Raw genomic sequence first — 25,617 nt, forward strand, 5'->3', positions numbered from 1 at the left:
TATTTTGAATAACTGCTGGAGATGTACATCTTCACTAACATATAGAGAATTTGCTTGGAAAACTGTTACACGCTTCTTTAAAACACCAGCTCAAAGGGACAGAAATGCAGATAAAACATGCTGGAGGTTATGTGGATCGGAACAAGCAGACCACTTTCATATTCTATGGAGCTGTCCTAAGTTGTCTTCTTACTGGAGGACAATTAAACAAAATGTGGAGACTGTTATTGGAGCCAATCTTACACTAAACTTTGAGATTATGCTTTTAGGCAAACGACCAGATTGTGTAAAGGGATTCTGTAAAACATATATTTTCAATATATTACTAATTGCCAGTAAAAAAGCAATTACTCGGAAATGGATGACGGACAAAATACCCACATTAGAAGACTGGACAAGCATCATTCAAGACATTTGCAAGATGGAGGAATTGACATTTGCATTGAAACTGGAGCAAGACAAATTTGAAAAGTGTTGGACCCCATGGTGGACTTTTATGAATACCAGATCTGAAGCTAGTGAGATTGTGGTGACACCCATTGTTCCTTAGCTACTCTGTTGAACCCTCGGTTTTAAGGGTCATAAAAGTTATTCTAGTGTTGATACTGACTTGTTTTGTTCTTCCTCCTCTCTTCCTTTGAGAGGAGTGAGGAGGAGGGGAAAAGGGGAACACTAAATACTGGAGATGGACAATCACAAGAAGGGGTTAACTGTATTGATTAATATAACAAACTGAATAGATGACTGTACAGGTTTATATCATCTTATGTGAATGGATGAGATGTATATTTTCTATGTTGTTCCTTAATAAAAACTTGAATTTAAAAAAAAGAAATCTGCCAGAGGAACAAAAGTTTTATCAATATTCCAAGAATAATTGACTGAAAATAACCTTTATATCTTATTGAAAAGTTACTTCTGAGTAAATGTTGTATTATTTTTGGTGTAATAAGACATTTTAATCAGAAACTCAACAACAATACCTGGCAGGGTTTTGTGTTTTACAGTGATCTGATTGGCGTCGTTCTCACCTTTACCAGAGTCGGCCCCGGTTTGGAAGCAGCCGGCGCGGCGGTGGGCGCGGCGGTGGGCGTGGCATGCTGGACAGGATGCTGGACAGGTGAACGGGCGAGAGGCTGCTCATTGGCTGAAGCTGGCTTTGGGAAGTCTGCGCTAGGAAGAGGCTGAAGCAGCAGAAACAGAGTTGAATAAACATGTGAGTAAATCCTCCTGAAGCCAGCGGGGGGCGCTCTGTCTCTGACCTGCAGCATGACGATGGCAGGCAGGACTGCGGGCGCCGGGCATGGGGGCGCCGGGCCTGGGGGCGCCGGGCCTGGGGGCGGGGTTTCCGGGACTCTGCTCTCTCCAGGTGAAGGGGCGGAGCCCTGAGACTCCTGGCTGGCCGGTTGCTCCGGAGACACGGCGTCATAGCAGCCGTCCTCCTCCAGAACCTTGGGGTAGTTGACCTGGCCCACTGCGGGTCAGCAGCAGAGCCGTCAGTTTGGGCCGCGCCCAGCAGGGAGCCCCGGCGGCAGCGGCGGCTCACCTATGATGGCCTCCTTGAGGCTGGACGCCACCGGCAGGATGTTCTTCTCCACCAGCTCCATGGGTCCGGGCCGCTGGGCGATCTTCTCGTTCAGGTTGTCGGCCAGCCGCGCCCGCTTCAGCTTCATCTGGGTCGCCTGGAGCGACGGCTCCGCCCCCGTCTCTGCGGGGGGAGGAGCCAAAACGTCGCACTCAGAAAATGGCAACGCATCACATGGCTCTAACTAACAAAGATGGAGGACAGCAGCACCTTGCAGGATGTGCATCCGGACCAGCTCGGCGCGCTCCGGCCGGCTGCGGATCTTGTGCTTCAGGAAGTTTTCCGTCTGAAAACAAGCCAGGATGTCAGCAAACGACTCATCTGATTATCTATTACTGGAATAATAACCAACTAATTTAGAAATCGACTTTTAACTGGAGCATAAAGACGCTAAAAAGGCTGAAATGAGTCCAAATGAAGCCAAAACCGAACAGAAAAATATAAACTTTTAAGATAAAAATCTTCTTCATCTGTAAATCTGCTATAGAAAAACTCCTGATTCACATTCTGGAAAATCTCCTATTAATCCCCTTCAGTGATCAATAATCAGTTCTGCTGCTGCGGCCGGCGCTGAGCTGCAGGGGAATCCTTCGCCTCAAACTTTAGTTTAGGCAACAAAAGGTTTAGGCCAACAATTTTATTTACATCTTTTAATCTATTTCTAACATTTTATAAAAAGACTCAGAAGGTTAAATGGCCCCATTAATCATCACAATAATTGATTACTAACAAGACATAATATTAAACAAACTTTAATAACTTATTAAAACTAGTACAACCGCTAATAAAAGATGCAGATCTTGAGACTTTCTGCTGATCGAGGTTTAAAATGCATCTAAATCACAGAAATAACGTCAAACTAATACTATTATTAATAATGACCAATAATTTATCTCCAACCTTTTCAGGCATGAAAATAAAAGCAGAATTCCCTAAAAGAGATTTTATTTTCTCTGGTTTAATATAACACAGACTGTCAATAATAAGTTTCTGTGTTTCTGACACTTTATTCCAGCGGCAGCCATATTGGATAGTGAACTCAGAGTTTCCATGGTTCCACTCTGAGCAGGAATCTGAAGCGCGTTCAGTGTGGCGTTTTGCTCACCCTGGCTCGCTCCAGGCTGCGGATCTGGCCATGAAACGCTGCTGGACTCTTCAGAGCTGCGACACAAACACAGAGTTCAGTTCTCCTCCTCGCGCTGGAAGACGTCCACCGACTCGGCGCCGAGCGGGCGGCGGCGTTACTCACGCGGCATGATGCCCTGGTCCACCAGCTGCTCCCGGGTCCGGCGCTGCTGCAGCCGCAGCTGCAGAACTGCAGGGAGAGCAGAGACGCGTCACGAAGCAGCGACCACAGAACGCCACGGGCGACCGGGAGCCGCCGCTCAGGTAACCATGGCAACGCATCACTCCAGGCTGGACGCCGCTCTGACCTCATCAGAGACACTTTGAACCAACGGTGCTCAAAGCGCGGCCTGGGGGCCCGATGGCCTGGGGGCCCGGTGGCCTGGGGGCCCGGTGGCCTGGGGGCCCGATGGCCTGGGGGCCCGGTGGCCTGGGGGCCCGGTGGCCTGGGGGCCCGGTGGCCTGGGGGCCCGGTGGCCCGGTGGCCTGGGGGCCCGGTGGCCTGGGGGCCCGGTGGCCTGGGGGCCCGGTGGCCCGGTGGCCTGGGGGCCCATTGGCCCGGTGGCCTGGGGGCCCATTGGCCCGGTGGCCTGGGGGCCCGGTGGCCTGGGGGCCCGGTGGCCTGGGGGCCCGGTGGCCCGGTGGCCTGGGGGCCCGGTGGCCTGGGGGCCCGGTGGCCTGGGGGCCCGGTGGCCCGGTGGCCTGGGGGCCCATTGGCCCGGTGGCCTGGGGGCCCATTGGCCCGGTGGCCTGGGGGCCCGGTGGCCTGGGGGCCCGGTGGCCTGGGGGCCCGGTGGCCCGGTGGCCTGGGGGCCCAGTGGCCTGGGGGCCTGGGGGCCCGATGGCCTGGGGGCCCATTGGCCCGGTGGCCTGGGGGCCTGGGGGCCCATTGGCCTGGGGGCCTGGGGGCCCGTTGGCCTGGGGGCCCGTTGGCTTCGGGGCCCGGTGGCCGCTTACGGCCCTTCAAATGACTCTGGGCGGCCCTTAATCTGAACCCAACAATAATCTGATCTTCAAGAAGAAAACACAGATTTAAAATCAATGTTTCAAAAAAACAGACAACATATTAAAATGAAAAATGTAAGATGTAACAAAACAGTGCTCCGCGCCGCTGCAGGTTCGATTCCCAGTCAGGCGGCCTTTAGCCCCATGTCTTCCCGTTCTCTCTGTCCTGTCCACTCACTATCAAATGAAGGCCACTAGAGCCAGTAAAACCTAAAAACAAAATATAATAGGACACGAAAAGAAAACATCAACCTGAAAAGATGCAAAACCTCAACAAGGAAACGGGCCGCACACATCAACACGGGGCCTAGTCAAAGTATGCAGGGCAACGTTTTCCCAGCAGGCTTCCTGCTGGCGGAAATGTTCTGCTGCTCGGCTCCACAAACACATCATGACCTTTGACCTGAGCCAAAGGGACGACCTCACAGATCTGGAAAGACAACGTCTGGCACAAACTTGGAAAAACACAAGCAACATTGGGGCAGGGGCAACTGAGGGGCAACTGAGGGGCAACGGGGGGGCAACTGAGGGGCAACTGAGGGGCAACGGGGGGGCAACTGAGGGGCAACTGAGGGGCAATGGAAAATGTTGTAATGTTCTCCTCACCTCCTGCTTATCATGAGGCTGGTCAAGCGGCTCTCACAGTGACCTCTGCAGTGACCTCTGCAGTGTCAGATAACAGCAGGAGGTCCTTGATCCTGGAAGCTCTCAATGTTTCTTCCCAACCCAAAACTCTCCTTCCACCCAAGAACAACCCCCGACCTGAACAGCGGACCAATGGGAGACCGTCTGAGCTGGGCTCCACAGAATCCCTGGTTCGTCACAATCAGGGATTCACGGCTCCGGTCCAATCAAGTCTCTTCTCTGACCGGAACCTGAAGCCGGATCCACTGCTGGTCAGACAGACTGACAGACTCCTGTCACTCTGGATTTCTGCTCTCACCTTGCAAGGTTTCAATACTTTTCTATTTTCTTCTCATCCAGACTCTTGTTAAAGTCTTTTCTGACGGGGAATGGAGGGGCAACAGGTATCGGCACAGCAACTCCACTTCAGGAGGAACAGACTTATCTGCGGGGATTTCCTGTGTTTGGTGCCCCTCCCCATCCTGTTGCTGCTTCATCCTGAAGCTGCCAGAGACAGAAACTCTCCTTATGCGGTTCAAATCCCTGCTGACTCAATGACCAGAGACTTTAACTTAACACTAAAACCTATCAACAAGGAAAATATGGAGGAAGAAGCATTTATTTTAGATCAAAACAATCAAAATAATTAAAAATGTTAATCAAGTCCCACCACTATTACTTTGACTTTTCCTCCAATCAGGAAAAGTCAACCTGATACTTAGCATCAGGTTGCTTTGAGATTGTGAGACTTTGAGCTGCTTCCTTTCACTGCTGCAATGTCTAATAAAACCATTGACAGGCTGTCCTTGTGGCACAAACATCCTGATCTAGTGGATCAGAAACTAAGAACTGGAGCAGAAATTACATCCACTAGTTCAAATATTTCTTTCTTTAACTGGTTTTATTTGTCTGAAGTGATTCCCTCCACATGTGATGAATCCCAAGCAAACTGGCTCTCCTCAGAGTGCTTTTAAATTTCTGGGTAGGTTGCCTGTCTGCTAGGTCTCTTTGCTGCCGCTCAGCACACCGTTTCTCCTGATTTCCAAATGTTGGCGCGCTCTTTCTGCTGCTCAGTTAAATTAATCACTTCTTCTGTTTCTCAGTCAGAGGCTGCCGCTCTTTCCTTTACATTTTTTCTTTCTACATATTTTTCAGCTACAGTCATGGAAATTAATGCGACCACAACGAGCTACACGGTCCAACGCAATTTAAAAGGAAAACTGCTTTTTCTTTTAAACGCAGGGAAGATGGCTTCAGAGGCTCGGCGGCATGAGCGCATGTTACTGTTTGCTATTTTTAAACACATTACAACTGATCTGCAAAAATCTTACCAGCTATTTCTGTTTTTAAACGTTTTGTTTGCGCTAGTGGCCATTATCTGAAAGTAGTTTGACAGGAAACAGGGTAATGAGAGGAGGGAAGACATGCAGCAAATCTTGCCTGGCCGGGAATCGAACCTGTGACCACCATCACCAGGACTAAGGCCTCAATAAGGGGTTGTGCTTTGCCCCTGCGCCGCCGCAGCATTTACTTTACAGTAAAATACAGGAGCTTGTTTTGAGTCAGTAAATCCTTAACAGTGATAAAAGAGCAGATTATTTCACTTACAAGGAGAAAATGTAAGTGAAAAATAATCAGTTTATCTAGAAGTTTTTGAAATCAATATTAAGGAACTATTAAGATAAAATGATTTGTAAGTCTCCTGTATTAGGAATCAGCCTGAGAAACAGGAGCAAAAACAGCAGAACAAGAACATGAATAAAAATCCATAAAAACACAAACGTCAGATCAGCAGAACGTCCACTAAACCATTTCCATTCACATCCTCTTCATGCTACTCTTCATCGTCTGGGCCTGACTGAAAACTAAAAACAAGCTCTTGTAACTTGTTGAAAAGTTTCCAATAAGTTAATTTTGTCTTATTCTAAGTGTGTTAAGGTGCTTGTGTTAAAAAACTAGACAGATATTTGTGATTTTGCAGTGAAGGATCCAGAAAAAACATTACATATCAGACATGAAACACAGAGAAGGACAGAAAGTTCAGATCCAGAAGCTGCACTGCGGATTTTAATCTCCATGAAAATAAATCATCAGACAGGAAGGTTTGAGCGAAGCTCGCTCCGACCTGCGGCGGTTTTTACCAGGATGATCCCTCCGCAGGAAAACGCTCCGCAAGTCAAACAGGAAGGTTGCCACGGTTTCAGGAGGATTTAATGAGCGTCGTCGTTTCTGCTGACGGCAGCAGAAGAGCCGCCGACATGGCGACACATCAGCACCTGCCTGGCCGCAGAGAGGGGCTGTCTGCTGGGAAACTGGTGGGACGCTGCCAGTCTGCCTGGGAGAACTGGGATTAAACTGGCCAATCAGATCCAGGCGTGCCGTAACGACCCGGATCTCTGCCGGCCATCTGATCAGAACCAGACGGGTTCAAACACTGGAGGAGTCTGGGAAGGCTAATGATGATGATGGCCTTGTTTCAAGCCAAGATGGAGGAGACGCTGGGTCAACATGCAGCCGATCGTCTTCATAAATATTAATAATAATAAACTCTGGATCAGTTTCAGAAACGTTTTCATCTATATAAACCCAAACGACATTCTTTTTTAAACTTTTTTCTTTCAAATTTGTAACTTTATTCTCGCTGCCGCGGCACCGTCGCTGCGGCAGAGCGTGTTCTCACCGTTCTTGCGCTCGTTGAGTGGCGGCAGGCTCTGCGTGGGCTGCAGCGACAGCTCCTCCATCTCGTGGGTCACCGCCTCGCTCTGTGGACTTGGCACTAGCAGGCTGGATATCCCACAATCCCCCTCTGCTGCGAGCTGCTGCTGGGACGCCCAGGGCTCCATGCTGCCTCTGGAGGGGGCGGCCGGGGAGAGCGAGAGAGAGCGGTCTGGGTCACCGGCCCTTTAAGCAAGGCAGCCTGCAGGGAGAAGACATGTCAACAGGAAGTAGAAACTGTGTCTGGAGCGAAGCAGCTTGATGTTCCTGTTGGCCTCAAAGCTGCAGGAACTTTTATAAAAAAACATTTTGAACACATGTATTTAATCCGACTCCATGTTGTTACGGCTTAATATGAAATAGATGATCTGAACAGGTCGCTCTCTGAACTGCTGCTGTCTGAAGAAATGAACGGAAAACAGCCAATTAGAGACAGGGGGCAGGGCTTATTGCTGTTATGCACTAAGCCCCGCCCCCTGGCTAATGTTTTTTTTTTTAATTCATTGATTTGTTTTTTTCTTTTTGCATTATTCTATTGTTTATTCTGATCTTTGTAATTTTTCCAGAGGAAAGAAAGTGAAAATTATTGTTTCATTTATCATAATGCACAGGTCTCCTTATCTTTTAAGTTTGAAATCATGATGCTGTGACTAAATGTTTTGTAAAATTTGCTTCATTGGGAATCAATAAAGATAAAATAAAGTTAAAAGTGTGAAAACAGAGCAGGAGGCGGAGTCACAAATAACCTGAAATATTTGGAGAATAATGGTTTCTTACGCAGCAGCAGACGATGACATCATGACGACAACGGAAACTTTAAGAATAGAAACGGGTCAAATTTCTTCCTGCTCTGGCTGCAGAAACAGGAAGACGAACAAAGATTAAAACAAACTCGCTCCGATTCATTTTCCTGGACGGAAAACAAACCGGAAAAGTCAAACATCAGAAGAAGGAAACGGATCGAACTGAGCGCTCAGCTTCCATCAGGCAGCGACCGCGTCGCCCTAATGAGGCCCGCTGAGGAACATCCAAATGCTGCTGCAGCTGCTGCTCCTGCAGCTGCTGCAGCAGGTGTGAAAACCAGCAGGGACCAAAAGTCATGATGATGATGATGATGAAGCAGCACTTGGAAACGTGTTTTATCTTAATAGTTCCTGCATTGAACATGCAGAGCTGCAGCCGGGGCTGATGGGAAATTTAATGAGCATAACGGCTACAAAATTCAGTTAATGGTGGAAAAATAAAAGTTTACGCTAAAGCTACGATCACACGCAGGAAAACGCGACTCAAATGCGACTTTTCACCCAAAACAAAACCCAAATCAGACTGTTACTCATCGGCAGAGGCTGCAGTCAGAGGCTGCAGTCAGAGGCCGCAGTCAGAGGCTGCAGTCAGAGGCCGCAGTCAGAGGCTGCAGTCAGAAGCCGCAGTCAGAGGCCGCAGTCAGAAGCCGCAGTCAGAGGCCGCAGTCAGAGGCCGCAGTCAGAAGCCGCAGTCAGAAGCCGCAGTCAGAGGCTGCAGTCAGAAGCCGCAGTCAGAGGCCGCAGTCAGAGGCCGCAGTCAAAAGCCGCAGTCAGAGGCCGCAGTCAGAGGCCGCAGTCAGAGGCCGCAGTCAGAAGCCGCAGTCAGAGGCCGCAGTCAGAGGCCGCAGTCAGAAGCCGCAGTCAGAGGCCGCAGTCAGAAGTCGGAGTCAGAGGCCGCAGTCAGAAGCCGCAGTCAGAAGCCGCAGTCAGAGGCCGCAGTCAGAGGCCGCAGTCAGAGGCTGCAGTCAGAGGCCGCAGTCAGAGGCTGCAGTCAGAGGCTGCAGTCAGAAGCTGCAGTCAGAGGCTGCAGTCAGAGGCCGCAGTCAGAGGCTGCAGTCAGAGGCCGCGCAGTCAGAGGCCGCAGTCAGAAGCCGCAGTCAGAGGCCGCAGTCAGAGGCCGCAGTCAGAAGCCGCAGTCAGAAGCCGCAGTCAGAGGCCGCAGTCAGAGGCTGCAGTCAGAGGCTGCAGTCAGAGGCCGCAGTCAGAGGCTGCAGTCAGAGGCTGCAGTCAGAAGCTGCAGTCAGAGGCTGCAGTCAGAGGCCGCAGTCAGAGGCTGCAGTCAGAGGCCGCAGTCAGAAGCCGCAGTCAGAAGCCGCAGTCAGAGGCCGCAGTCAGAGGCCGCAGTCAGAGGCTGCAGTCAGAGGCTGCAGTCAGAGGCTGCAGTCAGAAGCCGCAGTCAGAAGCTGCAGTCAGAGGCTGCAGTCAGAAGCTGCAGTCAGAGGCTGCAGTCAGAAGCCGCAGTCAGAAGCTGCAGTCAGAGGCTGCAGTCAGAAGCTGCAGTCAGAGGCTGCAGTCAGAAGCTGCAGTCAGAGGCCGCAGTCAGAGGCTGCAGTCAGAGGCCGCAGTCAGAGGCTGCAGTCAGAGGCTGCAGTCAGAGGCCGCAGTCAGAGGCTGCAGTCAGAGGCCGCAGTCAGAGGCTGCAGTCAGAGGCTGCAGTCAGAGGCTGCAGTCAGAGGCCGCAGTCAGAGGCTGCAGTCAGAGGCTGCAGTCAGAGGCCGCAGTCAGAGGCTGCAGTCAGAGGCCGCAGTCAGAGGCTGCAGTCAGAGGCTGCAGTCAGAGGCTGCAGTCAGAGGCTGCAGTCAGAAGCTGCAGTCAGAGGCTGCAACACTGACCTCTACAGGACACCAGCCACGCCGCCTCTTAGTGACGCAGCAACGGTTCATTTTTGAGGTGAACAGTTCGCTGTAAGAAATGATTTTCAAACCATTTCTAACTTTTAATTTTTGGGTAATTTTTCTAACATTTGATCCATTAATCATTCAAGTTTTAGTCATTAATCTGAAGTGGGTCTGACCCGCCCCCTCTGGAACTGGGCCAGGCCGTCGTCACGCCCCGAGCTCTGTATTCAAACCATTGATTCATATCTGGTTCAATAATAACGTCCAGATTCATAATCATTATTTCAGTCACGAGCATCAACATAAGCGGTTCTAACTGGATGAATTGGTCCATCACATTAGCTTCTCCTCTCATCCATTCATAAAGTTCTGATTGCCTGAAGCCACACAGTATAAAACAGGCTTTTATTTTAGAACTGGATTTCCTGCTAAAGGAAAGAAAACATTTATTTTGAAAGGAATAAAATGTGTCGTTTTAAGCTGGTCAAACTGGAGAAAGAAATGACTCAATGACGTTAGGGTTAAACGTCAAATTTGGAGAGTTCAATGATCAGATGGGAAGACTTTCACAAGCAAAGCAAAGGAGGGAAAGAAATGGAGGGAGAGAATGGCGGCCATGTTGGATAGATGGATGTCAGCAGGTTGAGCGGAGGAGGGTGAGGAGGAGAAGGAGAGCTGCAGATCCAGATGGCGGCGCAGCGTGTTGCTCTGACGGCTTCATCTCAGACACAAATCAGCAGCAGAAGAAGAAGAATGCCTCACACCTGTAGGGAAGGTTCAGGTAACCAGCTAACACAGTGCTGCAGCAACACATCATCAGGCAGCAAGCCTGAGTCCACGCCCACAACACCCAGGGCGACGCCCACAACACCATCAATCATCATCAGAGACGTCATAAATCTATGTCACCTGATCTGATCACAAAAACAGAGAAGCTGTGACTGATTGATTATTACTTTACTCATTGATCGGCACATTTTGCAGAATTGTTACTGAAGCTTAATTTATGCTGATTAAAAATACAAATAATCCAATTCTTTTTTAAAATGAGAAATTTCACATTTTATTTTCTTTGTTTCAATAACAGCATTCCTTTAATGAATGATGAATCTGCAGCTAAAAAATTATTCTAACATGAGAACAACTGATCGTCAATACAAAGCAGAGCTGATCAGTTAATGGTTAACTGATCAATAACTGGATGAAAAGTGATTAATATGAGATTATTTTACAGAACTTGAACCAGGAGAAGCTAAAACTGAACTAGAGTTCAGAGAACAGATTTATAGATAAATTATATTTTCACCTTAAATTCTAAATGTTTTTTGTAAAGTTTTGGCTCTGAATAAGTTTTATTTTCAGATGCTCTATACTAAAGTTAATGATCAATGGATTACTGAAGTAGATTTATTTTCACCTGGTTTTTTGCTTTGTTTCATTTGGAGCGGACCAGTCAAATCTTTGAGGGAGTTCAAGATTAGGGTGATGGTGCAGAGTCCTGCAGAAAGATGAAGGTCAATGATGATTTCTGATGATGACTGAGCAGTTTCATTATGTTAAATATTTATCAGCATCTCTGAATAAAACAAATGATTTGTTTCTAGAAGTGGAAATCCTCTGAAGGGTTTCTGACCACAGATGCTATGTCTCATTTCCTGTCACAAACAGGAAATGTAAATAGAAATCTGTATAATATGGGTCCTGACTGTGTATGTAAAGCATTGGGATAAGAGCTGAACAAGGTCGTAATTCAGCTCAGGGTGTGTCCGTTTCCTCTCCCACGGCCTAATCAAAGATTACACTAGTCCAGCAAAATGAAAGAGGTTTCAAATCTGCCACACAAAAACAAAAACCCCTGAAAATTAATCTCAGATGGAGAAACAGAAAACTGGGCTCCATGGCAGTGACAGATCAATATTTCATAATCCTGATTTCAACAAAGAACAGGTTCAAAAATGAGGAAATGAGAGCAATAACAGACAGGCGTCTCCACAACAGCAACACAGGAAAGGAGGTCAAAGGTCAGCTCTCCTATGAACAGGCCTGGATGAGAGGAATGCCAGAGATAAAGACCCAGAAAGAAAGAATCAACAAACCACCAGGACAAGTTCAGATTAATAATCACCCAGAAATAAAAACGCACGACCTGTGAAGAGGAAAACAGTGGATTTAAATAATCCACCATCTGTGAGACAGGAGAACTTTTCTGGAGACGCTGAGCTGATCACCGGAAGGGGAGATGAAGCAGAAATGTCCTACTTAAAGCTCAGACTGAACCTTTATCTGGTAGAAAATCACAGTTAAAACTGAGACTCTAAAACTGAGAAATATATTTAAATTTTATTCATATTCTTAAAAATCTGGCCTTTTCCAGGAGAATCAAGGCACCTCAGCAACAGCCTTCAGTGTGGAAGTTGAAGCCGAGGAACGCTAGCTGTTAGCATCATCACCTGTTGGTTTACAGTTTGTATTAATTTTATCGGGATATTAAAAAAGGTCCACCTACCGCATGACGTCACTTCCTGCCCACATCCTTTCTGCCTGATGCATTAAAGCGCATTTTATTATTTATCTGGAGCCTCAAGACTGTTTCATGTGAGAAGGAGGAACTTTTTCACACAACGTGTTAACTTAGCATACCGTGCAAACCTCTGGAGAACAAACCAGCCACCTGGCAACCAGGTGAGGTTTCTCTGAGCTGAGTGACATCACCGTGGGACCGCTGGTGGGAGTGAGTGGGTGTGGGATAAGCTAGCACTGGCTAGCTACTTTAAACCTGACAGGTGAGACTCAAACCGCCAGGTGTCAAAGGTGAAGCGGCAACTGTCATTTCCAGAAAAACGTCCCACGGTAGTGAGCCCACTCTCCCACGCATCCCCGGGTAGTTTCTCCCCACGCTCGCCTCCTGTCGCGCAGTGTCACATCCCGACCCGTTCCCCAACAACAACCTCCTCCGGTTAGCTCCAGTTAGCTCTCTCAGGCTAGCAGGCTAAAAACAAGCCAGACCCGGCTAGTGGGCTCTTACCGAACTCTGTCGACTCGAAAGCAGAACCCATCCGAGCCGTGGATCAGGACATGTCCATCGGGCTGGAGCAGATTTTTCTCTTCCTGCCGTCTCAGTACAAGGCTGAAGTTTATTTTGCGGAGTAAAATGGCTGCGCCTCGTCTGGCTCCGGGATGCAGTGACGTCAAGACGTTGGAGGGGGAAGAGGGCGTGGCCTCCTCATGGATTCACACACAGGAAAAGAAAACTTATTGAGACACGATGCCAGACTGAATTTATAAAACTCTATAATCAGATTTGTATTTAAATTATTGTATTTAAATACAATAATTAGACCGGAATCTGAGCAAAAATGTAAAAAGTAATAGTTATTTTACTTCAACATATTTTTAACCAAGAAAAAAGCTAAAAGTAACCATCCAAGGAATTATGGGAGTAAAAAGTATTTGATAAAAAGGCAAATCAAGTATCCAGTAACTGATCCCATTATAAGACAAAACAAAACTAAAGTTATCTGTAAATGTTGGTTTTTAAAGACAACAACAAAAAAATCCAGGGATGAAAAAAATTTAACCAATGAAAAAAAGAATTACTTACAGGAGGTAATATTGAAAGAAAATTCATTTCATTGGATCTTTAAAAAATGGACAAAACATGAATTCATCTCATTATTTTCAACATGAGCATAAAATTAGAGTTTGGTTTGAGACATTTTAAGTAAAAAGTAAGTCTTTATTCCAGGGTTCCAAGCTTTAATAAAAAATAAATAAAAGCATAATTTTCAGTAATGTCACACATAGAAAGCTCAACAAGAGTCCAATTTATTCTACAATAATTTCACTTTCTTCCTATAAAATATAAAACATCTTTCATGACGTCAGTTTGTGTTTGTGCGCGGCAGCTGGAGCATCTGCAGCGTTGTGCAGGAACTCATGCAGCATCCTGGCGTTGTTGGCGTTCCCCAGAGCGGCTGCCAGCTCCGCCAGGCTGCGCCTCGCCAGCTCCGCCAGGCTGCCGGCGCTTCTAACCAGCGCCCGGTAGTTCTTGGCGTTGACGCCCGGCATCTTCATCAGGAAATCGTACGGCCCGGGATTGTAGAGGTCCGCCGACTCACCGGCGGCGTCCGACTCAGCCGTGACGGCCTGGGCGGCGGCGGCGTCCGGCTCGGGCCGGCCCAGCTTCAGCTCCTGGAAGAGCTCTGCGGTGGCGTGCGGCGACGGGCACCACAGGATCCGAAGGCGGGGGAAGTGCAGCGTGAGCAACGTGAGCTTGGAGGAGACGTCGGCGGAGGAGATTTCGCTGCGGAAGTCGGAGCGGGCCGTCAGGGAGAACGGCTTGGCCGGGTCGAACTCGATCAGCAGCAGCGGCTTCCGGTAGCAGCGCGTCATGGCGAGGCACTGCGCGTAGAGCCGGCCGCTCTGCAGCGAGCCGATCAGGTCGCTGACACTCTTCCTCTCCACGCAGGTGTCGGGCGTCAGGATGTAGTCGCCCACCTGCAGCGTGACGGGCTCGATGTCCAGGCCGCGGCGGTGCAGCAGCGCCGGCAGCTCGCTGCGGAACTCCCGCATGTCCACTATCACCCTGGAGGGCGCGGCGCCCGGCTCCTGGCCCCCTGCAGGCCGAGGCAGGAAGGACAGCCATCATTTTTACACATTTACTGAAACTGTCACCAGGTTGACAGGTGATCTGTTTCTGCTAACAAATAATCAGAGCCAGGAGGCGGGTCTTAGCGCTGCCATCATGGCCCTGCTCTCTGCTACGCTGAAGTTAGCATAGCATGATGTCAATGCTAAGTCTAGTTAGCATAGCCACTGATGATGCTATGCTAAATCTTTAATGTTCAAAAATGTGTAGATTTAGCAGCGAATACATGAGCCTGATTGGCAGCACTAAGCTCCGCCTCCTGACTCTGACTGGTTGTTTAGCTCAGTGAGGAGGTTGATCTTTTCACAGATTGATAAATATTTAGGAAGATGTTTTTATAAAAGTGAAGCTGCAGATTTACTGTGTGAACATGAACCTGGATGCTGCTGTACACAATCATAAATTCTGCTTTGAGACGATGAAACGTTGCAGTTTTTGGTTTCACAGTGAGGCTTGATGAGCTGAACCAAACGGACCTGCTCTCCTGCTGTTGGTGGCGCTGTTGGCGGCTCTAAACTCCTGGCTAAGTCCAGGTTGGTGTTCTCTCGCCCCTCTCTCTCCTCGGGGATCACCATGGTAGCTTTTCTCTGCATAGATATATACACACAGACAGTGAGTAGATATACACACTCAGCCAGGCGTTGAGGTCAAAGGTCGGCTCTTGCGCCCGGTTCTGACCTGATCAGAAGCTCGAAGGCCTTCTTTTCGTGGGACAGCGCTGTGAGGTACCTCTGCTCCTCGGTGGAGCCGCCGTAGATCAGGAAGTAGACGCGCAGCGGCTTCCCGGGCCGGCCGGCTCTGTGGACCTCCAGCTGGCGGACGAAGCTCAGCTCGGCGTCATACAGAACCACGAATGCGGGTTGGACCTCCTGCAGAACCCGGGTCAGGCTGTGCGGGTCGGAGCAGCCTCAGAGGGTGGATGACTGTCAGCGGCTCCTTCAGGACGCCGTAGTAGGAATCAGACGACAGGTTCAGGTTCAGCTGCTCCTCCTCTTCCTCCATCAGGTGCTCTTCATCATCATCGCCGCCCCGTGCCTCCTCTTCCTCTTCCTTCCTCATCATCTGGGTCAGCGTCAGAGAAGCTCGGCTTTTCCCCGTCTTGGTGCTTTGTTTCTGCGCCGGTTCTTTCCCCTTCCCTCCTTTTTTTACCCGACCTTTCCCCTTTTTCAGTGAGTCGGGGTCAAAGGTTGCAGCCGCCGAAGCAGGGTCCCGTTTCCCAACGGTCCGGGCGTAAAGCCGGTTCAGCAGCCAATCTGAGCCGTGCTTGATTAACTGGTGCAGCTGCGCGCAGGTCCGGTCGTCGCTGGCGCAGATCAGAACCCGACCTGCAGGCGCAGAGACAGACTTCCTGTTTGTAACAGGAAGGAGTATTCTCAGCCCTTGCACGGGGCGCACTAACTGAAACGGCACAGAAGCTCCAGCTACGTTTCTTTAAAATGTCACCAAATCTGTGACAGTGTGACAGCTGCTGTTTCTGTACAGTGATTCCAGTTTGTGAAGCTTTATGGAATCACAGCAGCTTCATGTCTAGCATGTCAGGTTCTGGAAACAAGATCCTCCAGTTGCCCACAAACAAACCAAATATCTTTATCTTATTATCCTAACAGCAGAAGACTGATCTAGTTCCACTGGGAGATTATTTATAACAAAACAAAACAGAGCCTCCTCATCAGCATGAAGGATTACTGAGTGAAACCAGCTGCTCTATAACTGATACATAAATAAGAAGTATAAGTTAGTTTGATCTTATTTTAAGTTTACTAAGATATTTCTATTAAAAACTAAACCAAAAACTCCCTGAACATCTGTGGGAAGATTTCCAGAAATAATAAAAGATATTATCAGGTGGAGAGTTTTAACGAAAATAATCCAGATTATTTAACGAAAATAATCCAGATTATTTAACGAAAATAATCCAGATTATTTAACGAAAATAATCCAGATTATTTAACGAAAATAATCCAGATTATTTAACGAAAATAATCCAGATTATTTAACGAAATAATCCAATTATTTTCGAAAATAATCCAGGTTATTTTACGAAAATAATCCAGGTTATTTAACGAAATAATCCAGATTATTTAACGAAATAATCCAGATTATTTAACGAAAATAATCCAGATTATTTAACGAAAATAATCCAGATTATTTAACGAAAATAATCCAGATTATTTACGAAATATAATCCAGATTATTTTTACGAAAATAATCCAGATTATTTAACGAAAATAATCCAGATTATTTAATGAAAAGTTTATCCAGGTGTCGTGCCATCAGCAGCTCTCACCTGGTTCCTGCTGAGCGTTCTGGTTCTCCTTCTTGATCTCGTCCAGAACCTCAGTCAGAACCTCCCACTTTGGACTCTTCTCCAGCACCAGCTCCCGCTTGACCTCTGGAACACGCTGACCTTCAGAAAATCAGACAGGAAGTGTGCGTCGCGGACAGGAAGTGTGTGTCGCGAACAGGAAGTGTGCGTTGCGGACAGGAAATTGTACCTTTGTGATTCTCGGCGGTCAGTTTGGGTTTCTTCCCGCCGTCAGGGCAGCGGTACACTCGGCTCCTGGCGTTGACAAACATGGCGTTGCTGCAGTCCAGGAAGAGCCAGCCTGACGGAACCGAAGGAGAAAAGTCAGAGCAGCGAAACGTTCAGTGACCTCACATGACCCCTGCCGAGTGTTTCTGGGATTTAAGCACGAAGCAGCTGATGAAGGTGAAGAGGATGAACGTTTTCATGTTTTATCACAGATCCTCAGAATTATTTCAGTCTGAACTTTGACTAGGACATTCTAACCGCTGAGTTTTATTTGATAATTGAATACAAATTTTACTCATCAAATACATCATAATGTAACTGTAAGGCAGACCTTCTTGTTTCTTTGTGCTGATTGTTTTCTTCTAGATGATTTGTGTTTGGTAAAAGCAGATCTATGTTTATAGATCTCATTACTCCAAAGCAGAAATGTTAATGAACCAGAATCCAGTTTTTGTACCTCTTTATTTTAAATGTCTGTAATAAATCTGCTCCTGCGTTACAGAATGGAGGTTTAAATTAGATTAACTGGTTCAGAATTATCAAATAAATTTGCAATTCAGGAAATTTATGTTTAAATGTCAATTCATCTGATATCAGACATTGGTACTGGAGGTCGTAGATCGGTGCGTTTCAAGGTGGTTTAGTTTGTCTGACCTGAGTTGGAGCCGAAGGTCTTCTGGCTGGAGCGCAGCGACTCCAGCAGGTTGAGGAAGGTGACGCAGTCGTACTGGGTGAGGTAGAGGAGCAGAACCCGGAGGACCTTCAGGTCTTGGACCAGCGCCTTGGTCTTGGCTCCCAGCTGGTGCCACAGCGGGTCCAGATAGTGACGGATCGTCTGGAGACGAAGAAGCAGACCATGAAGGAACGTGGAGGCGGCTGAGCAGGAGAAACGAGCTTTGCTCCTCAGTCGAAACCTTCTCAAAGGTGTTGCCCAGCGCGTTCTCCAGCGACAGGTCCTCGGCCTCCAGGCTGGGGTTGTAGCGCTTCAGCTCCTTCAGGCAGGCGCTCATGATGTCCAGGATGGAGCTCTGGATGGCCCTCATGGCCGGCGTCAGCGACACATGCAGCTCCACCACCTCGGGCTTGTGTCTGTCCAGAGCTGCGTTCACAGACGCCTGGAATCTGAGAACATTTTATCTGAAGAGGTGAGCAAGAGACTGACATGAACTAAACATGAAATAAACATAAAAATACCACTGTGATAAACATGAATGACTGTCAAACAGTAAATAATCACACTTTTTATCAGTTTTAGTCCACGTTTGCCTTGAATGTCATTATTTATCAACATGAACACTACTTCATGTTGATGTTAGTCTTCTGCCGTTGTGCGTTTGCTGTACCTGGGCCACAGGTACAGCTTCTTGACAAACAGGTTCCTCATGACCCGCTCCACCTGGCAGAAACCCGAGCAGAAGGAAGTGGCCTTGTCAGTGAAGGCTTTGATGAAGCCGGTCTTATTCTTCTGCCTGAACAGGCGAAGGATGAACGCCTCCTGACACGACTCCATGATCTTATGAGCCCGATACACCAGGATGCCTGTTAAGACGGGAATAAATTCATGTAATATTAATGTAATCATTTCATCTGTTTTCCCACTGATGGTCCTGAAGAAACACTTTTTCTGCAGGATTTCACCAGGAAAATGATGATAAATGAAGAATTATAGATTCCATCATATTTGTTTTATAAAACAAATACACTAAACTCTGACATTATTATATTCTTTTATTACAGAAACAATTATTTTTACTAGTGTAACTTTATTTGAAAAGCTAATTTTACAGGTCAGAAACCGTAAAGACAAAAACCTGAAAGATAAAAACAAAACAGCAAACATGTGGTACAAACAGCCACAGAGAACATATCGATTATTACTGGCTTGATCATTTAAATCATAATATTTGGTGGTTATTAAAAGAATAAGCTGTTAAACTCCAAAGCTGGTTATTAGTCAAACTATCTCTTCATGTAGCAGCAGCTTGCTAACAGTATGACTTGGATTAGGCCGATTCATGCCAGTAGAGTCAAATGTAGATGCCTCTTTTCAGCCAGCTGGCTGCCAGTGTGCAGCAATTCAATTCAAAAATATTTATTCATCCCAAAGGGAAATAAAATGTTGATGTAACTCATTATTCAAATACTTCACAGAGTTACTGTTGGCAGGGATTTTATCCAGACGAAATCTTTGATAAAAATGTTAAATGTAATGAATTGATTGAAATAAAACCAGCAGTTCTGCAACAGGATCAATAACCTCCATTGGTCAGTCTCTGACCTGAGATGAGGTGGGCGGGGATGCGGTCCGTCAGAAAATCCACCACCAGGATCCTGCTGGTGACGAACAGAACCCCCCCTCCGGTGTAAACGCCGTAGCGCTCGGCGCTCTGGACGTCACTGGTCACCGTCCTGGGCAGGTGGGTCACGCCCTCGACCCGCAGCTGCTCTGTGAAATACTCCTGAGGAGCAGAAGGACGTCACTGTGGGGTCGAAACCCAAAGGTCATGTAGAGGTGAAACCTGAAGGTCCAGAACCAGATGACACTGAACATGGAGAACTGAAACCAAACAATGATGTGGAGAAACCATTCACATTTATTTAACACTTTCTACTTCTACTTTAGTAATATTATTATAAGTAAGATGAACCATGACGCGACGCATATCACCTGAAGATTAAACTAATGGTCGTAAATCATATAAATTATCACTTTGGAAAGCATTATGTTAAAATAGATTTGGAAATGTCTGTTTCACCTGAATTTGTTGTCATTTTAAAAGCTACTTTTAATTTATGCAAAATGCACAATGAATATGGAATATAGATTTCAAATGCACAGTAAATATAAGCAGAAGTTTTATTCACACCACTTTACGTTATAATTTTTACATGTTTCTCTTCATTCACCAGAAGAAACATTTTAACTCCATAACGACTGGAAGTGACAGCAGGATTTCCCTCAGCGAGCAAAACTCCGCTAGTCACATCCGCCATCATTAGCCGGCCGCTGTCGCCGTGGCGACAGGGCAGTACCGAGTGGTTCCGGTGCTGAACGAGCCGTCTCCGAACCTGTTCGGCTGTGGTTGTGTTGAGCAGCAGGACCAGGCTGCCCTCCTCCGAGTAAACCCGCAGGAACCGCAGCAGGACGCGGTCCAGCCCCAGGCCCTCCGCCGCCACCAGCAGCCCGTCCGAACCGAACAGACCCAGAAACATCTCGGTCTCGAAGTCCAGCAGCGGGCCCGCCATCTTGGAAACCCGCTTAAAGCGTTGAGACGTCACCGAGCCGCAGCTGCTTCTGCTGCTCAATGTTTTGAAACGGCACACTTCCGGTGACAAGTCAGCAACGCGTCACTTCCGGTGAGTTTGGCGGTCAAGAGCAACACCGCCACCTAGTGGCAGTAAAGATTAGAGCGTCTGTTTTGTTTTGGTTCTTTACCAAAACAAAACATTCAGTTTTGATTTTAAATGCAAAACTGAATGTAGCAGAGATTAAAGTAATAAAAGCAGCAGGGGGAAGTAATTACCTTGAGTAAATATCTGGATAAAAGTTACTCAGTTTAACCGAATGAATATTTATCCATATGAGAGAAAATTTGATTTTTCCTTAAAATGAAGATCTTCACTGAATGAAGGACAAACACGTTTGGATCAGAATCTATTGGACAGAGACGTTTGTGAGAGTGAGACCTCCTGTTCGTAAACCCGTCTGGGGTTATTTTTGCTGACCTTCTGGCAGAAAACACCACAAACTGTATATTAGAAATTATATAATATTTTAAAAATATTATATTATAAGATTATATATCACATGTTATAAAGGATGCATGTATTATTATTGTCCTATGAATAACATTCTCCTGTTCTAACATAAATATTCATAACTTGCTGTAGATATTAGTTTAATTAGTTTTACATCATAAAAAATCTTACTAAAAAACTGTTTCTTCTCCTGAATTTGTTATTGTGTTCACATTATATATTTTTATTATTTTTTTATTTCAGTCTTTACAATACAAGCACATAGCCTTTGATTTTGCTTTCTGATGACATTGTTAAATATTAAATCAGATACAATCAGTCGTTTAGTCCTGGAGCATCGAAGTCCATCTTTGCTCTGCATCAGAGTTTCATATTTAAACTGCATTACTGCAGATAAAAGAAAACAATAAGTAGGTATTAGATGGAGGTAATGTTGATGAAACAAGCAGCCTCACCTGCACAGGTGTGACCAGAGCAGACCGCACCGATGGGAACAAAGCCAACAGGAAGTAGCTGTCAGGTGTTTTCAGTCCTACTTAAATCCTAAATGTTTTGCTTCAGTGTTTCTGTTTTTTCTGGGCCTCTGATTTGTTCTGTTGAAGCTGCTTTGATGTTTGTGCTGCTCAGAGATCTGTTACCGAGTCAGAGGAAGCACAGCGCTGCAGTTTTACACTTTACACACTTCAATGTGTCAGAGATAAACACAAGATGACAAACTGCACTGCTGGCATCACCTCTCTGATGAGCCAGCACAAACACATCAACAACTGCGCTCACATATGCTGCAGACGGCTGCAGTTCCTGGGCAGGCCGGCAGGGGGCAGCGGAGCGCTTCCACATCTTGCTCTGGTCTGAGCAGCATCATGCAGGAGGAGGGATGGAGAGCTGACAGAAACCACCAGGAAGAGAAACGCAGCGCCTTTGTTTTGACTTTATGATGAACTAAATGAAACCAAACGATGCAGTGAAGGAGAGCTGAGCTGAAAATGGAGCCTCTGAGGAGAACACAGACGTTTCCTCTGCCGGAGGGTAAATCAGCTGCTAGTGCCGCTCTACAGAAGGAAGCACAAACCTGAGAGTCAGAGTTCACGACCTTTGATCCTCACATCATGTCTGATGTTTCAACAGCAGAAGTTATTGTTACTATGAGTTATTTTCTGTTTTTAAATAACGTGTGAAACATTTAATCGTCCATGAGAAGACCAGACCGAGCCTCTTGGCCAGAACCCTAATCAGCCTCTTTACAGTTGATTAGTTTTGGAAATATGTCAACATTTCTCATTTGTAGAAAAACGTAAGAGTGAATCCAGCCTGACCCTCAGCATTATGACGTCATATGGAGCTAAAACCTCATTTATTTATTTCACGTTTAGCTAAAGGTCTGGAAACCTGGAAATGAATGTTTCAGGACTTCATTTATTCTGCTGCTTTAGAAACGTTTCTGTCTGATTCTCAGAGGAAGTGCAGGTTCATGTATTTTATATTCATGGAAATATAAAAATCATTTCATTCTTGGAGCAAATCAATATTCCATCCATTCATGGTTGGATGGATGAATGGTACATCCAACCATCCGTCCGTTTGCTGCTGTGTTCATGGAACGCTGCTGCTCTCTAATCGCCTTTATTCCCTTTTAAATCATTTAACCGTTTCGCTTCCTGCTTCCTCCACCATGGATCTGCTGCTGGTTTGATCCGTTTCTGATTTGAAGGATTATCTGAGAAGCTCTTGATCTGCCAGAGATAAAATATTGGAGTGTTTCTACATGACATCAGTGCTGCTGCGGTGAAAGAGTCGGGCCACAAGCTGCACATCTGTTGATCTCAGAAACGCGTGACTCGCTAAAAGCCTCTCAGCGCTAAGAGGGTCACGAGTAATAAAACCCAAAGGCAGCAGCAGAAACTCGACCAGAACCCACCCAAAGCCTTCTGGCTCTTTTCTCTGCTGCCTCCACAAAACGTGAAGCTGCACATCCTCACGGCGCCGAGCCCCGGATCAGGCAGAGGAACCGGGTCAAACAGAGGAACCGGGTCAAGCAGAGGAACCGGGTCAAGCAGAGGAACCGGGTCAAGCAGCCCTAATCACACACTGAACAGCAGCTGTGTTTGGGCACAATGCCGGCCGCTGATGATCCACAGCAGAGAGAATAAATCTCTGGCACTTCTGCCAGAGAAGAAATTTCCATATAATGAGGACAGAAACAGGCGAATGGAGACGCAGCCTGCTGGTCCAGCAGAGCGTCCAGCAGAGAGAGAGAACCAAACAAAGACGACCTGAGACTCACAGACCAGAAAATCACAGCGACAAGAGATGCTGATAGAGAGAATGGAGACAAATCAATCAATCAATCAGTCATTCATTCATTTATTCATTCGATCGATCAATCAATCAATCAATTAAGTTTGTTTGTATCACAGAAAGTCATAAAAACTCTATAAACTCATCATACAGTCAGTAAAATGTCTCGTTAATTATGGTTCAAAAGAAACTCCAACCAGGATAAATTCAATATTTTCTGTGTTTCGGCTGTTTTGCAGTTTTCTGGAAGTTTGTTCTAGATTTGTGTTGCATAGAACTGAAAAATTAAACATTTCAACTCTCAGCCTCTTAGCAGGAAAAGGCTAATGTTAGCTTACATTAGCAAACTCACTCTCTGAGTTAAAGTCGTTTCCACTCTCCACTGATCAACGTGATTTTATTATTCAATCACTTCTATCGTCTTCCTGTGGAAGAGGTTCAGAAAGTCGGATCAGATTGTTTCAATAATTCAAAATGGCCGCCATCTTCTCTCTCCTCCAAAGCACCAAACTGGACCGCAGGTTCTGACCCGATGTGTGGTTGGAACTTCGCTGAAATCATCCTGTGGGTTAAATAAATAATCCTGGAGCTTCCAGTGGGGAGACGATGTTCAGATGTTTCGCTTTATTAGCCTGCTAGCTAACGAGCTAACAGGAAACCACAGAGCTGGCGTTTCACTCTGCTGAGGTTCCTGAGGGCAACTAGAAGCTGCTGGTTCTGAACAACAAACTTTACTCATTATGACTTTCATTTAGAGACATTAGCGAAACAGAAACTGCCTCGGAAAGTTGGAGGCCAGTGGAGAAACGACCATGAAGAAGAATAATAAAAGACCCTGAATAAAGATGATTTCTTGTGAAAACAAACTGCAGACACACTTCTGGTCATGAGAATCTCAGCAGTTCATAATTAGATCAAGTAAATTAAATGCAGGAAAGGATTTGGACCAGGACTGTTTCTCCATAATCCCTGCAAATCCAGCTAACAGAACCGTAGGAAGTTTCCTGTAATTGAGGAGATGAAAGCCCAAAATATCCAGAGTTGGAAAATATATGTGGATTAATTAGGATTGTGTTTGTTTGTGCTGAATGGTGCAGATATTAGCGTGTAACAGCATCTGTGGTGTGCATCAGAAGGTAATTGTTCACAGAACCAGAACCATCAGAGCAGCTCCTCGCTGCATGTTGATTGGATTTTACTGCTTTGATCACTGAGCCTCTATTTTTTACCCCTGGAGGAGAGAATGACGGATGAGACTGTAAACATGCTGCATGTGTTCAGTTATGTTCACAAAGGAGTTTCTGAAACAAGAACGCTTCTCTGGATCAGGGCCCACTTTGGTCCACCGACCAGAACCGCCCCACACTGACAAACAGACACCATGACAACAAGCAACGATGCCTGAAACACCAGGCTTCAACCCGACTCCGGTCCGCTTCAACCCGACTCCGGTCCGCTTCAACCCGACTCCGGTCCGCTTCAACCCGACTCCGCTCCGCTTCAACCCGACTCCGCTCCGCTTCAACCCGACTCCGCTCCGCTTCAACCCGACTCCGCTCCGCTTCAACCCGACTCCGCTCCGCTTCAACCCGACTCCGGTCCGCTTCAACCCGACTCCGCTCCGCTTCAACCCGACTCCGGTCCGCTTCAACCCGACTCAGCTCCACTTCAAACCGACTCCGCTCCGCTTCAACCCGACTCCGGTCCGCTTCAACCCGACTCCGCTCCGCTTCAACCCGACTCCGCTCCGCTTCAACCCGACTCCGGTCCGCTTCAACCCGACTCGGTTCATCTACAAACCTCTGACTGAGTCCAATTTAACCAGAACTTCATCATCTGTTCCAGCTGCTGTGGTTCTGACCCAAACCAGCCTGTTCCCCTCCTGGCCTATGGGGGCGCTGCACCAACAACCACTGCAGGAAACGACACTAAAACCTCTGAAGACACTGAGAGCAACTTCCTGTTTCACCAGATGAAACAAGATGGAGGCGTCAGAGTTTAGTGATTTCTCTTTAGTGTTTGGCTGAAGACCAGGAGCCATTTCTGCTGCTAACGCTAGGCTAGCATGTTAGCTTTGGTTGTATTTACCCAGAATGCCCTGCGCTGCAGTCCACTTCAGTTGATCCAGAACGCTGCTGCTGCTGTTCTCACTGAAACCAGTGAATTAGAGCCATTAGATTGAAGAAACAAGGAGAAAAATTCCACAGAAAATGTGGAAATTTTCTGATAAATTAAACATAAGAAGAGATTATGCTGTTTTAGATTATTTACTGACTTATTAATTCCTCCTTATATCTGAGAACTGGAACCGATCAGAGTGTGGCTTACATATTGATCTCATATTGATCAGCCAGAGCCGGTCTGACTGCAGCAGGTTCTGTTCAGACGGGTCGCCCTGCAGCAAAGCAGCGCCGGCGTTCTGACCGACAGATTTTCCATCAGAACTTTCTGCTGAGTCCCAGAAAGCAGAACGATGCGGTTTGGACTCTAACTGAGTTAAAAGGTGAGTTTTGTTTTTACCTTTTGCTGAAACAGAAAACTGCTTTCCTGGCCAAAACAGACGAGAGAAAAACTCTAAGTTAGTTTGATGCAACCTCAGAAAAACAGCAGAAATATTCCTGCTGCACTCAGTAAGTTCACTGGAAAAAAACAGAAAACAGCCTTTAAAACTAGGATTAAATTTT

General features: G+C 46.8%; 2 protein-coding genes across 2 annotated transcripts in view; both read right to left on the reverse strand.

The window, feature by feature from the left end:
• Positions 1-12,864, reverse strand: part of mrtfba (myocardin related transcription factor Ba) — a 34,365-nt gene extending 21,501 nt beyond the window's left edge. Inside the window, 8 exon segments of the mRNA XM_055057810.1 lie at positions 1,032-1,184; positions 1,263-1,474; positions 1,547-1,708; positions 1,796-1,871; positions 2,691-2,746; positions 2,835-2,900; positions 7,020-7,256; positions 12,721-12,864. Coding sequence (XP_054913785.1) covers positions 1,032-1,184; positions 1,263-1,474; positions 1,547-1,708; positions 1,796-1,871; positions 2,691-2,746; positions 2,835-2,900; positions 7,020-7,182 — 888 coding nt within the window. The 5' untranslated portion in view covers positions 7,183-7,256; positions 12,721-12,864.
• A 552-nt stretch (positions 12,865-13,416) lies between these two features.
• Positions 13,417-20,181, reverse strand: ercc4 (excision repair cross-complementation group 4). Its single transcript, XM_055058070.1, is given in 12 exon segments — positions 13,417-14,311; positions 14,820-14,849; positions 14,852-14,928; positions 15,022-15,252; positions 15,254-15,668; positions 16,631-16,750; positions 16,839-16,949; positions 17,531-17,711; positions 17,791-17,998; positions 18,220-18,415; positions 19,155-19,335; positions 19,946-20,181. Coding segments are annotated over 12 exon segments (2,670 nt in total). The 5' UTR covers positions 20,123-20,181; the 3' UTR covers positions 13,417-13,568.
• Between the last annotated feature and the right edge of the window lie 5,436 nt (positions 20,182-25,617).

The sequence above is a fragment of the Poeciliopsis prolifica genome, unplaced genomic scaffold (genome assembly GCF_027474105.1).
Source record: "Poeciliopsis prolifica strain line A6 unplaced genomic scaffold, Auburn_PproV2 SCAFFOLD049, whole genome shotgun sequence".
In the NCBI taxonomy this organism is placed as follows: Eukaryota; Metazoa; Chordata; class Actinopteri; order Cyprinodontiformes; family Poeciliidae; genus Poeciliopsis; species Poeciliopsis prolifica.